This window comes from Limanda limanda, chromosome 18 (assembly GCF_963576545.1).
Source record: "Limanda limanda chromosome 18, fLimLim1.1, whole genome shotgun sequence".
Taxonomy (NCBI): Eukaryota; Metazoa; Chordata; class Actinopteri; order Pleuronectiformes; family Pleuronectidae; genus Limanda; species Limanda limanda.
Window position 1 is genome coordinate 12,764,089 of NC_083653.1, and position 14,621 is coordinate 12,778,709.

Genomic DNA, 14,621 nt, shown 5'->3' on the forward strand with positions numbered 1-14,621 from the left:
TCTGTGACAATTTCAATGTGCAATGTGTGCCTTCCTGTGAACATCGGCAAGTGCATGAACATCAGTGGTCACAATATATGCATTTTCAGACGTGCTGGGATGAGATTCAACTGATATGGAACCAATATACTTGTGTGGACAGAGACTCTTTTACTCTAAGAAATGCTGTTTTCAAATGAAATGTTTCTACTATGCACGTGGCATTTAATTCAACTTTGCAGATCCCATGGTTTTGCTATTAAGACCCTCTTGCAGCTCTTCTTGTGCAGAGTCCTCTGCAGCATCACCAGGGGCCCTTCAGTCTACAGCAAAAACATTAAAGGCCAAACAAACTGACCAGTGTGACAATAAAAAAGGAATGCAGCAGGGTGGGTTGGATTTGTTTTTGTGTTATGAGACTGTGCCCGCTCTTCCTCTCTCTGGTCTCAGCTCATCTGCTTGTTCCATGCTGCGTTTTAGCGTTTATCCAGGGAGGCAGGGGTGAAAATGCTAACCTTTTCCACACAGCAATAACTTCCCACCATGACATCAAACCAACATTGCCTCAGTGTCCCCCAGTGCTCGCTGTGAAAATGTCAAACGAGCTCTTTTCATCTGAGGGAAATCCTATCTGATTTACTCTCCCCCTGCCTTCCTCAGCTGAGGCGTCTGTTTGTACAGGGCCATGTTTCATTTGAATATCAAAGCCTATGAGGAGGTGGCCAGACACTTTAAATGCCATTTTTTGGGGCTTCTCTCAAGGAATGTGACTGCCTAAGTGTCCTTGACGAAGGAACCTAATCACTGAGACAATGTGTGCTTTGTGGCGGCAGGGCGACGGTAATCTCTATCTCCTCTCAGCTCTGGAGACAAGATGGACACAGAAGAGGCTATTTGCATCCCAGTGTGCAGCTCTTTTAGGTTCCACACTTAAGATGGCATTTGAGAAATCGCTCGCATTTTTGGCCGTGAACCCAAGGAACCGTGATGGTGAATATCCTGACATGCCCTGTGTGTAATTACCATGCTACACTCACAATGAACTATGCTCAACCAATAGATTAAGTCGCACGGTGGAGTTTTCTGGTACAACTACACAAACAAAAGTTATGTTTCATACATACCCTGACTAGGTGGTGTGTCTCCTTGAGGTCCAATAAATGTGCAGCGTAACATTTTATTCTGAAACCTTTGTTTTTGATTGAATCCATGTTAACCTGTTTGCATTCTTCTTCTTCCGTATCTTTGTATGTTGAATGTTACCCCCACCAACTGTCAATCTGATGAATAACATCAAATATCTGATTGCACAAGTTGATTGTGTGATTATGTAAATCCTCTTGCCTGGGTATGATACAAACAAAAAAGGGCCTCACACACACACAAACACACACACACACACACACACACACACACACACACACACACACACACACACACACACACACACACACAAAACATTGCTCCAAGGCCCCGATGGTCAAAACCTCCACAGGGGGCTTTTAATTAAAAAGAATACCCCTATCACTAGGTATAGTTTCAACCACGAAGTCATCATTTGTTGTTTCATTGTAATAGTTATGATAGGAGGAACCCAAAAATGAGCAAAAAAATATATATAACTCCTGACTGAGTTTCCTATTGTTGTTATTTTGTTAAGAAAATTCAGACCTACATTACATTTATGCAATTGTAGTAGATCCTGCAAAACACACAATGTGTTATGTATATCTTCAATTTATCATGCTGCTGTAATCTGCTGTAAATTACACAAATGTATTTTTTCCTGCATCCACCGAAGCACTTCTGTTGTTCTATTGTTGCAGTCTCCCATTGCGTTCTTAATGCGTCCCTTATTCAAACAGATGATTATGTATTCCTGAACAACAGCAAACATAGCAGGTAAACAATGACGTATAGTGTTCTCATGATAACACTATCAAGCATCTAGCACTTTATCTTCGTGGGCCTCTTTCTGATCTGTGCGTCGAATCCACCTGTATCTTCCGTTCCTGCAACAAAAGCTTGGCGTGTTCCTACACCGCTCCTCGATGAATGGAGGTATGAACAGTGGCCCCTCTAAACAAGGATGAAAGCCTCTCTTAGTAATCTCTGGGATCCACAGATATATCCTGCAGTGAATTGTGTGGACTGCAGCATTTATTTCCATGCACACTGGCACGTTATTTGCAGAGAAATACTTGAAAATGTCTTCTTTATCTTTTTCTTGGCTCATGTAGCTTCATCTAGACGCCAGTTTTCATCTCTTTCGCACAAGTGTTTCCTTGTCTTTAATCTCCTTTCAACATCAACGTCTTGTACATCGTTGTTTGCCCCTATGTTTACTTTTGTTTGATCCTGAGTTGCAGGAACTACTATGATTACATAACAGTTACGTCTTAGCTAAAATGGGCAACGCTTTCGATAAAGATTCATAAACCAGTTCCATTAATATATGTATCTGGACTTTGAAAGTGACCTATTTCACTGAGCCAGTTCATAAAAAAATTCTTAATTTCATAAATGAAAGTGATAGTAGTTTACCTTCATTTCGGTTCTTACTTTCTGTTTAGTTTATGAAAGTCTGGGTGGTTTCATTCCTGCCGTGGTTGTTATGCGCAGTCTTCGCCGAGGGGGTCGCTGTTTCCACTCTCGCGAGGCTTTCATACCGGAAGCGACGACGGCGAAGGTCAAGAATTAAACATGGCGCTCCGCGGTGCACTGAGGTCTGTGTACACCTCGTTTGCGGGGTTGAAATTAGGAGCTGCAGCCTCTAACGTGGGTGTGTTCCAGGGGATACATGTTCCTCGGCTCTGTGCTGTGACCGTCCCGAGCAGAGGGATCCGCCAGGGTGAGTGTTCCATACACATGTGTCGGTGTGCTAGCTAGCATGCTAATGTAGATGTGTCCTCACATAAGAACCTGAAGCCTTCACACAAACTCTCCACTGATTATTTTAACTCCTATTGTGAATCCAAAACAAGATGAAACATAAATCCTTCAAATCACCTGACGTCCTGCGTTGACTCCCTCCTGATACCTCTTCATCAAGTGTGTTATGATTCCAAGAAAGTGTTTAGCACCAGAGATTCACTCATTTTCTTGACTTTAAATAACCTTGAACATGGTTGTTTATTATACCATGTATGGGATTATATATGTAAAGGTTGCATAATCGTATCAAACTTTGATTTTAGAATGGATTTTATTAAACTGGTATAGGTCTGCTAACTGTGCGTTTTGTAAATTGAACCCAACTGTGTACTTTTGCATTACTGTACTTTCCTTATTTGTGTGCTTCTTTTTAATTTTTCAGTTGTGACAAATTAATTCCCACCAGAGATTATTAAATTGTATCTATCACTGAACCTATCATGAGAAATTAACAAGCTACAAATTTAACCCCCAAAGAGTTGAGATTTTCCTTTATTTAAAAACATATGTTGTCATGTTTGATAAGAGTTCAAGACTGACAAAAAATTATTAACTTGCTGTCAAAAAGGCAAAAACTGAAAAATAGCAACGGCAATATTTGTGTTTCTGAATACTGTGTAATGTTTTGCATCCTGTTTTGTTGCAGTGGTAGAAAAGCAGGAGGGTAAAACCACAATGGTAAGTAAAAGAGTGTTGTGATGTGAAACTGACATAATAGTGAACGTACAATTTTATAATCTGTAGTATTTCCTTTGATAGATATATAGTCTTTTATCGACTCTATGTATACACCTCGTGTTTTTGAGTGCTTCATGACATGACAATTAAAAAACAAATTTCAGAAATGTCCGCATTTCAATGACCTCCATCAGCACACCTCTATAACAAAAAGTTATAATACATTGTAGTTGGTTGAGGGGCTTAGGATCAGAAAACTTTCTTGTGGCTGGCCATGCCATTTTTTATTTCAAAGGTATAATACTGCTCATCTTTTCTCAGCTCGAGGGACAAATCGTAGAAATCCCAGTAGGACCACAACCTCCAAACCCCACAGCCAAGTGTCCTATCTACAAATGGGACCTACAGAACAAATACAACTACACGGTAAATGCCTTCAGGGGCAGGCAATGACCAAATAAGATATTCTTGAAAGTGTTATCAGCTGTTTAAGGTGCCTGATTTGATTCTTTTCCTCTCCCAGGACGTCTTGCTTCTCAGTCAGTTCATCAGGTCAGATGGAGGGATGTTGCCCAGGAGAATCACTGGTCTCTGTCCACAGGAGCATCGAAAGATTACCATTTGTGTGCAGATGGCTCACAGAGCAGGTCTGTGTTAGTGACTACCCCTCTGTGGGGTTTTATTAACATTTTTATCGACTATGATTCCAACACATCCTCTTTTGGCCTGTCTGAAATGACACTGAATCTGTCTGTGTAGCTTTGCAACATTGAAACTAATTTCAAATACATATAAGTAGTCAAGATAGTGTTGATTTTGACTCTATCGAATAGCAAACAGTTGTGGAAACTGGATCAAGAAAGCAGGATAGATAAGTTTAACCCTATTCCCCAATATATTATTTTCTAATAAATTGATATTGCATTCTAACTGTTTGTAGGTGAAAAAAACCCATTTTGGTTATATATTCATTACAGATTAAAGTAGGCTGAATTTGATCTGCTTGTCACAACGCGGGTTCCCATATATTTTTAACACTATCACCTATCAGGACAGCTGGTGGATAAGTAATTCCTTTGTTCACCGCAAATGTGTGGCCTGAGTTTAATCCAACTAAACTGTATCTTTATGCCGTTTAGTTTTTTCCCACTGTCTCACTGAAGAGCTTTCTCTGATAACAGTGTTGCTGACATGTTTCAACTCCTTATTTCTTTCCTGTGTTCAAGGTCTACTACCTGACCACAAACCCAAACTTCCTGAAGGCCATGTCCCAAAGAGGCCCAAGCAACAACTTAACAGGTGATACATGCATCTGTGTCTGTGTCCACCAACTCCCAGTATGTATGTCTATCAATAAATATGTTTTACATCTCTATTTTTTTTTCTACAGATATTTGACTCGCTGGTCTATTGACTCTGTGAAACCCATCTATAAAAGAGGACTGAAGTGGTGTAAGAAGCGTATGCTTGTTGGCCACCCAGCACTCAAGGACAATGTGTGTTACGGTGTCAAGCCTCTTTACATAAAACACTGAAGGACAAAAGGCTCGATGAATCAGTACAGCAGCTGTTGGAAGAGTAGGTGGGCCGATTACGCACGGATGCAGTGGATCTCCACGTCTGACTTTTGTGATTGTGCCCTGGGAAAAGGCCTAAACACTTCATCCATCTGTTAATCCACCCTTTGTTTAGGAAACTGTGTCACACTTTGAATAAATCACACTCATCCATTTCTCTCTGTGGGGTTTTCAAAAAGCCTTGAGATTAACTCACTGACAACTTCATGTGAACAACAACTGGGTCAGTGTTACACTTTCGAAGTAGGTGGTATGTTGACTGTGTAAACTCGAGGCAACACAGATGTGCAAATAAAATGTCTGTTTATTCTACCTCAGCATTTGTTTACTGTATAGGAATAGCCTTTATGCATGAGAACTAAATAGAAGAGAACGCTTGTAGACATGAACTGCGTAAAAGAGAAGATAAATAGTCGTGCAACATGCTGCATAGAACCGACTTTGATTTTGAAGAGATATATGAAAAAACTGCAGCTTGAACTACGTCTGTAAGTGTCTCTTTACAGCAGGAAGGCGAGGTCCAAATTCTTGGCCCCGTCACCGATGTAGATGTACCCGTGCTGTGGTGTCATTAGCACGTGGTAGAAGGTCAGGCCGAGCCACAACATGCTGCGAAGCACGCACACTTTGCTGCCACATTCAAACTGGATAAGAAGATAAATAGTCGTGCAACATGCTGCATAGAGCAGACTTTGGTTTTGAAGAGATATATGTAAAAACTGCAGCATGAACTACGTCTGTAAGTGTCTCTTTACAGCATGAAGGCGAGGTCCAAATTCTTGGCCCCATCACCGATGTAGATGTATCCGTGCTGTGGCGTCATTGGCACGTGGTAGAAGGTCAGGCCGAGCCACAACAGGCTGCGAAGCACGCACACTTTGCTGCCACATTCAAACTGGAGACTCCATGATCCTGCAGACAAGGGCAGAAAGCTTGTAAACAGTTGATACATGAAAGAGGCTGCAACGTCATGTAAAGTAGACGACTGGAGTTTTCTTTGGAAATCACTCAAAGACAGATATGTTCTTCACATGCCAGGAGCAACCAATCAACACTCTGTGTTTTATGATATCTACAGTTGAACCTGTTTCGGAAAATGTTTGGGTGGGACCACAAACCAAAGACCTTAAAAACTTGAACTACACTGAAGGGAGACAATTCTGAGAAATAAGACAATAGTTTCTGTTAAGTTAACTTACTTGCGTAACTTAGCGTGAAAAGTATAAGCGGAGCGTCTGTTTAATTAAGTATCTTTTATTCTCACTCGTGCACCGGCTCTGTGCATCCGTCTCATGCACAGGTCCACCAAAGGATGTGACGACATACACGTCATATATACACAGGTACGAGAAAAACGTAAAACCTCTAATATAATATAACTTACCGTAAACAATGAGAAGAGCGTTCTCTATAATAATGATAGTTTAACACCCCCACTCGCTCTAATCACATTAGGTTGCATCAAAACAAAAATAACAGAATGTGGTATCCTTGATACTCAAAGCAACAAAATACTCTTTGCACTCTTAAGTACCAAACATGTTTCGTGCAAATCTTTATAACTTCAGCTTAGTAGCTGGCTTTGTCAGGACATCAGCAATCATTTGCCTAGTAGGACCATATTCCAAAATAAACTTTCGATTCACATTTTCCCTGATAAAATGATACTTAATGTCAATGTGCTTGATCAGTTGTCTGTTGACTGGATTTTTGGCTAGTGCTATGGCACCTTGGTTGTCTTCATACACTTTTGTTTTTGCATATTGGTATGTGTCTACACCCCTGAGTAACTGCTCTAAGTAAATGCATTCCTGTACGGCTGATGCCAAGGACATGTATTCAGCCTCACAAGAGGATAAAGCTACTGTCGGTTGTTTTCTTGTTTTCCAGGATATCAAAGAGCTTCCCTTATTTAGACTGACACAATAACCTGATGTACTTCGCCTATCTGCTGGATCTGATGCCCAGTCAGCATCACTGTCGACTCTTAGGCCTAATTTTTCTGTATCATTTCTCCTGAAACATAAATCCTGTTCTGTTGTACCTTTTAGGTACCTGAACACATGTTTTAATGTGTTCCAGTGTTCTACTGTTGGTTCAGCCAAGTGCTGGGAGAGTTTACTGACCACAAAAGTTATGTCTGGTCGGGTACATGTAGACCGATAAATTAAACTTCCTACTGCCTCCCTGTGCATTCTTGGGTCTGTCAGTTTTTCTGCATCTTCTGTGTATTCAAGTTTTGGTTCACATGGAGTTTCTCTAGCTTTGCAATCCTGCATCCCAAATTGATCTAGAATTTTGCTCACATATCTCCCCTGTGACATTTTGACTACACCATCTGCTTGTTCGAAATCTATGCACAAGAAATGTCTCAGCTTTCCCAAGTCTTTCATTTTGAACCTTTCAGTGAGTATTCTCTTTACATTTTTCAGAACATTTTCATTACTAGCTGCTATGACCAAATTGTCAACCCATATGATTAGGATCACTTTCTAGTTGAGCTTTTCTTTTGTATAAACAGTTATCAGCTGGGTTCTGTACAAAATCATTCTCAATTAAACATGTATGCAACATCGTATTCCAATTTCTCCCTGATTGTTTCAGACCATAGATAGATTTTTGTAATTTACACACAAGTTTTTCGCCTGTATTGGACTTTTTCTCATAAACCTCAGGTTGCTCCATATACATTTCACGGTCAATTGGGGCATGCAAGTAAGCTGTCTTAACATCCATCTGGTGTAGGACTAGGTTATCTTGTACCGCCTTTTGCATGACCACTCTCACAGTTGACATATCAGCTGTGGGTGAGAAAGTCTCCTCATAGTCAGTGCCTGATTTCTGACTGTAGCCTTTTGCTACGAATCTCGCTTTATATTTATCAGATCCATCACTTCTGGTCTTAAGTGCATGAAACCATCTGCCCCCCACTGTCAGTTTGCCTGGTGGCAACTGAGTAAGGCTGAAAGTCTCATTCTCCAGGGATTGCATCTCCTCTCTCATGGCATTAGTCCACGGCCTTGCTTTGCTTGATGCAATGGCGTCCTGGTAAGTTTGAGGTATGTCACACACTGCTCTGTAACAAGAGTCTATGCATGTGTGCAGTTTGTCATCTGTCACATAATCCTGTAGATAAGCTGGTTTCTTTCTAATTCTCGGTGGGTTCCTCTTGATCACAGTCTCTGTGGACACATCTGGCTGTGTGTACTCAGTCTTTTCAGATGAAGTCTCACTAACATCACTTTGAACACCTTGACCTGGTACATTTTCCACATTCTTATCAACAACATACTCATCACTGTTGTCAACAGTAGAGTGTATATCCCCGTATTCTATGTGTGACTCAGATGTTTGTGTTTCCCTTTCTTTGCTTGCTTTAGTGGTGAATTTCACCAACCTATGCTTTTTAACCCTCTCTGTGTCTGGATAGTACACTAGATAGGCTGGGCTGTTTTGATCATAGCCTATGAAAACACCTTGCTCACATTTGGAGTCCAATTTGCTTTCCTCTTGCTTGTAGGCAAAACACATCGATCCGAATTTTTGTAATTTGGATATGTCTGGTGCCTGTGAATAGCTCGCATGGCGTTTTCTTTGTACGCCTACTGTAACATCTGTTTCTCACATAAGCTGAGGTCTGTACAGCGTAGAAACATAAATCATCTGGTAACCCGCTTTCTATCAGTAGGCACCTGCTCATATCATAGAGTTTTCTCCACCCTCTCTCTGCAGTGCCTTTTTGGTGGGGTGAGTATGGCGCAGACGCCCCATGTCTAATCCTATTTTTTTGTTACAAGTGTCTGGAAGTTTCGACTTGTAAACTCAGTGCCGTTATCTGAACGGATACACTTGACTTTTCCATAAGGAGCTATGTCTGCTAAGAATTTTTCTGTGGCCTGCACTGGATCACTCTTGGACTTTAGAAAATATACAAGCATAGTACCTGAGTAGTCGTCTGTAAAGGACTGTGCATATCTGTGTCCTTCTATGCTTGGTGTCCGCATGGGACCAGGTAAGTCGGTGTGGACTAGTTCTAGGGGCTTCTTTGCCTTCCTATCTGGCTCCCTATTTCTTGTCTGGGTGAACTTTCCCTGTGTACCCACATCACATAATTGATCCAACCCTACTGCACCTCCCTTAATCACCATGCCCTTCACAACACTTTGCAACCTTTTCACATCTTCGTAAATACAATGACCCAATATTTCATGCCAAGTTTGCATATCATGACATACTTTACATTTATCAACATCCTTCTCAACAGTTGATAAGTAATACAAATGTCCATTCTCATGAATATCACCTCAAACCCATCGAATATAAGCTGCGGTGCTGGAACTCCTGTTGCTCGGTTAGCCATCGTTAGCCCGTCACTTTCTTCTAGCTTCTCTGCTAGCTATGCGCAATACGTCGCATTAAACTACTTCACGCTCGCTTGTCTTCAGCCCTGGGACCATAACCTGTTAAGTTAACTCACTTGCGCAGTGTAACTTAGCTTGAAAAGTATAAGCGGAGCGTCTGTTTAATTAAGTATCTTTTATTCTCACTCGTGGACCGGCTCTGTGCATCCGTCTCATGCACAGGTCCACCAAAGGATGTGACGACATACACGTCATATATACACAGGTACGAGAAAAACGTAAAACCTTTAATATAATATAACTATTACCGTAAACAATGAGAAGAGCGTTCTCTGTAATAACGATGGTTTAACAGTTTCACCCTTTGTTTTGTTTCTGACAAAGTATGATTCAACTAAAATATAAATGAATAAGAGGTGTGGTAGGATGGGAAATCTACAGCTGTAAATTGAGAGCTGGACACTGGTTGTGGAAAAGAGGTGGAGCACAGCCCGGGGGTCTTAGAAGTAAACATCTGTCTTTTGGTGGAAATGCATTATACTGCATTTTCCCCAGAGTCCCATTCAAAAATAGAGAAAAACTGTTTCTCCTGTTCAGCGAACTCGTGTGAAATGCTGCTCAAACGGCTGAGTGTGGCATTGAGACAGCTGTGTAGTGTCTGCTGCAGCGGTGACACTGTTAACGTCAGTATCAACTCAAAGAACACACACAAACATATACACACGAGGAAGCTCTGTGAAATCAAACATCTGTTGCACGTTTAGTTTTGGACGCTCATACACTTGAACATGCAGGACGTCACTTAATCTGCATCACATCCAGCCAAGAAACCAACCCTAACAGGCCTGCTCGACAAAAGCTGCTTTCAGACATGCACTGAACTCGAAGGAATTTCTGCAGACTTTCTCTGCCTGACTCCTGAGTATAGAGTCTGCAGAAAGTCCGGAGGAGCTGATGTGAGCGGACAGCAGGAGATTCAGCATGAGGGGGTTGATGACGCTTAAAAAACAGGGTATACAAAGCAGAGCCACGCATGTAGAACACAGATGAAGATGTCAAGAGAGTTTTTATGCTGATAAGAGTCAACGCCGGTGTCGGTGAGTTTTTCACTCCCGATATCCGCAGCCGAAAAAATACCTTCATTCTTGCCTCTGCCTGCTGCACCCCCCCTCACCTGAGTCCTTCTGAGAATTTGTTGCTGTTTTTTAATGCGTCTGAGCAGAGAAGGTGTGAAAGGTCTGGACCTGATTCTCAGGAGTTTCTCCGCAGTCAATTTACATGATTCTATTTATCATACATTTTTCCAACGTGGAAAAATGTTCAACAGCTCAAATGTTTGAGCCTCACACCGGCATTTGAACACACAAACCCGAAAGAGTCAACATCATTATATTATGCTTTTAACCACATAACCAAACGAGAACAAGAACTAATTGACAAATAAATAAGTGAACTATTATGGCACTCAGGACCACACCTCTATCGCAGTACTTGGGCCCTGAATCCAGGAGTAAGAGCCAAGATATTTCTAATCAAATCTGATTGGTAGTAATGAAGTCATCAAACCACGAGAGACAAAAACATAATTTCGGGTGGAACCTTTCTTACAACACATTCCCAGGAAATCTGGAGGTGAGGGGGATTTATCAGTGTAGCATTGCTCAATTTCATTTTACAGTAAAATGTAGATAGTTGTTCCAGTCGCCACACTGATTCATATTCTGATCTCATTTCATTAGTTATAAAAGTGACAGTGAAGAACCTCCAGTTGTATCGCTGGCTCTCTAAAAGGCTTATTGAAACATGACTTGAAACTATCCTCTAAGTTTATAGGGATTGAATTTTGTTGTTGTGTACAAAGGAACAAGAGGTGGCATGTTTTGGTGTCGGGTAAACTGAGCTCTGTGGCTTCACCTTTAGGAATGTCATCACTCAGCACATTCAGGAAGTCAATAGCTGGGTTGAGTTGACTCGTCTCTAGGATGCTCTTCTTCTTCAGCTTCTTTGGTTCGCTGAAGTGCAGGAAACTGTCGAGCTTTCCTGCTTCAGAGTGAGACAGACCTGGGGAACAATGCACAAAAGAAATAAACTTTTACACAGGGTACAGAACTGTAAGTTAACCCAATCCATTTGAAAGGAATTATGGAACATTTCCAATGTAAACCCGACCATAACCCTAACCCATTTGACGTGTTGGTCCAATTGACATAAATACGACATTTTAACAAGGCTTGATGAAACCAATTACACACAGCTGCAAATGTTAATGCTCCACAATGGGACTTAGACTCACACATGATGTGAAACAGTAAAATCTGATTACCGCCAAAGCTGCGGTTGATCTGGACGAGGCCGTGTGGATTCTTGACGAATGCACCTCGTGGTACCACAGACACTTCCTCTCTGATGTGATGAACTGTCACTGCCAGCCTGATCTCCTCATTCACTTTGGTCTGAAAATAAGAGCAGACTTTCATGACTGTACAGATATCAACAACAGGAACGAATCACAGAAGTGCACCAGTAAGACTCTTTTGTGCTCTCTTCTTCTGCCATCTGCGTTTATTAGTGTGTTAGCAGGATTACACAACAACTACTGGACGGATTACCACGGAATTGAGTGGGAGGGTGTGGTGATGCGTCAGGGAAAAACCATGACATTTTGTTGTGGATCATTGGGCAGATGCCAAAAAAACTGTTTTCACTTTCTCCAACATTTTTGTTGATTACTCGTGAATCTTTATGAAAAAGAAAAAAATATTTAGGGTGTTGATATCTATGTCTGTGTGAAATTGAATGCTGATCCTAATGTAATGGGGCCTTAGCTATAAAGCTTGTTTTAATTGTAGGGGACTGCTGGGCCTCGGGGGACCTATGTGCTCTGCTGAGTGCAATCCTAGTTTTATTGTCTGTTTAATTTTGCTCCCACATTCATCTTTGTTATTACTTTATATCAATACTCACCACGACCTCCTCTTCTTCATCTCCTTCTCCTCGCCTGCGCATTTCCCGATTCTCGTACACATGTGAGGGGTCTCCTGTGAAGCGACCCTTGGCAGCGCTGGACACTTGGTCGATTAAAGGGCCTGTGGCAGGGGGCAGCAGGAACCAGTCCACACAGTTCAAGCTGGAGGAAACAGCCATGACACACACAATCAGGTTTTTTCTACACACAGCAGATGAATGAAACTGAGTCACAGGCGAGATTCTCCCACCTATACAGATTCTTCCTATCCTTCATCTCATCCTCTCCTCTCCCCTGTGCAATAAAGTAATCCGCCTTCAACCCCAGCACTTTGCCCCAGAGCAGGACTCGCTGGAACTTGTAGTTTTTCTGCAGAATCACCAGGGAAGTCTGCAGTGCGGCTCTCTGCTCGACGTTCAGAGTGTCCCCGCTTCCGGCGACGAGTTCCAGGGAAAAGTACAGCGACTGGGAATCCATCGTTTCTCCAGTGAACCTTACAGCGTCAGTTTATACCAGTCTCAACGTCCCCGCGGTGTTGTTAGCTACTTGCCGGCTAGCATGACAGCTAACAACACAGTCCGAGAGCTGCTACAGTGGTTGCTACTGACAACAACGCTCGTCGACGCGGTTGCTATAGTGACGCTAAACACTTGTCCACCTCCCACGTTAACACAAATACAAAGTCACGTTATTACCACCACAAGAGCAAATTAATTGATTTAAAGGACGCATGTGTCTCTGCAGGATTTATGAAAGGTTATTTCTCTTCAGCTGACTGTTGTGATTGTGAGTTTACAGATGTGTCTGTAGGAGCAGAAAGCTGCAGCTGATCCTCACTCACTGTCCTGAGGTCTTTCACAGGCTCCCTGACTTCCACATCCTGTTGTAGGTTCATGAAGCACTGGATGGTTTAGGGCCAAAAACATATCTCTGATCTTCGGAGTCCAAACCGAAATTACCTGGAGAAGCAGTGTTCAGTTTCTGGAACAAGCTCTCACAGACCCTGCAGGTCTGCTTAAAATCTGTTATTTTATATCAATGATGACGACTCTCCTGTCTGCCTTTTATCGAATCAAATAATTACCTTTTTTTTTTTGTACTTTTACTCTTTTACTTCTTGTCTTATTTATTAGCTTTTATTCTCTATTTAGCTATTTTTAAATGCTTAATCTTTGTATTGCATTTTGTTGCTTTTAGATTCTAAGTGAAGCACTTTGAATTGCCTTGATGTTGAAATGTGCTAAACAAATAAACTTGCCTAGCCATTTGCCAATACTAAATTTATATAGACTATATTTACCGTGCCATGCTGCCACCAAGTACCACAAAAAGGAAAAACTAAATTGTTATTGTTTTGGTATTTATATTGTATTCGTATCAACACCCCAATTATGCAAACCCGATCATGCTCTGATGTCATTGCCCATCCTCTCAAGCGCTAAATAGTCCCCTCTGCAAGGGGGAATCAAGTTTAGTCTGTTCCAAGTTTTACTTTGTCCAGAATGGCGTGCCGTTGTGTTGCAAATTTAGCTTTAAGGTTGTGACATTGCTCAAAGTTGCTACAGGTAAAAGTGATACTTAGATACTTACCTGGGATCCCTGCGATAGAAATTAATGATTTACCGTAGACATCCAGCTGAGGGCATTGGAATATAAGAAAGGGATGTGTGTTTATTATGTATTGTAATTTAACTGTTTATTATAATTGCTCATATTGGGTTATTGTATAAAAGGACACGGCTGACGCTGGTTGTGAAAAAGTTGTCGGCGCCTGAGAACACAACTGTATTCTTTATATTTTCTACAGAAAATGAATGTGTCATCCATCATTAATATTGGGGAGCAAACTGTGGTTTTGAAAAGCATTTCAAAGACGATGATGATGATTATTATTGTTGTTGTTGTTGCTATTCTTCCATTACAATAGTGCAGGACTATGCTCATTGACAGCACACCAGTATTTAGACTACTTGATGTAGTTGCGATTAAGTTTGTAATTTTCCTCTTTCTAAAAAAAGAAATCTCACATTGTTTCTCACTGAGCTCCTCAGTGCTGAAAGTGGACTCTGTATGTTGGTATGAGGGGAAGGATCAGTTTAGTGGCAGTTTCAGCCGAAGTGTGTGGAC

At 41.5% G+C, this 14,621-nt stretch overlaps 2 protein-coding genes across 4 annotated transcripts; one reads left to right on the top strand and one right to left on the bottom strand.

Moving 5' to 3' along the window:
• Nucleotides 1-2,663: 2,663 nt before the first annotated feature.
• Nucleotides 2,664-5,480, top strand: mrps18a (mitochondrial ribosomal protein S18A). Its single transcript, XM_061091289.1, has 6 exons — nt 2,664-2,830; nt 3,560-3,591; nt 3,913-4,017; nt 4,115-4,238; nt 4,818-4,890; nt 4,982-5,480. Exons 1-6 carry the CDS (start codon nt 2,683-2,685, stop codon nt 5,124-5,126), a joined length of 627 nt encoding a protein of 208 aa, XP_060947272.1. The 5' UTR covers nt 2,664-2,682; the 3' UTR covers nt 5,127-5,480.
• Nucleotides 5,481-5,871: 391 nt separating this feature from the next.
• rsph9 (radial spoke head component 9) lies at nt 5,872-12,971 on the bottom strand. Of its 3 annotated transcripts, none has more exons than XM_061091287.1 (5): nt 12,745-12,971; nt 12,497-12,656; nt 11,853-11,982; nt 11,444-11,590; nt 5,872-6,080 (listed from the first exon to the last, which is right to left on the bottom strand). In XM_061091287.1, exons 1-5 carry the CDS (start codon nt 12,969-12,971, stop codon nt 5,920-5,922), a joined length of 825 nt encoding a protein of 274 aa, XP_060947270.1. In that variant the 3' UTR covers nt 5,872-5,919. The 3 variants fall into 3 exon arrangements, with proteins under 3 accessions (XP_060947270.1, XP_060947269.1, XP_060947271.1); XM_061091286.1 differs by having other exon boundaries at nt 12,494-12,656; XM_061091288.1 differs by having other exon boundaries at nt 11,853-11,930; nt 12,490-12,656.
• Between the last annotated feature and the right edge of the window lie 1,650 nt (nt 12,972-14,621).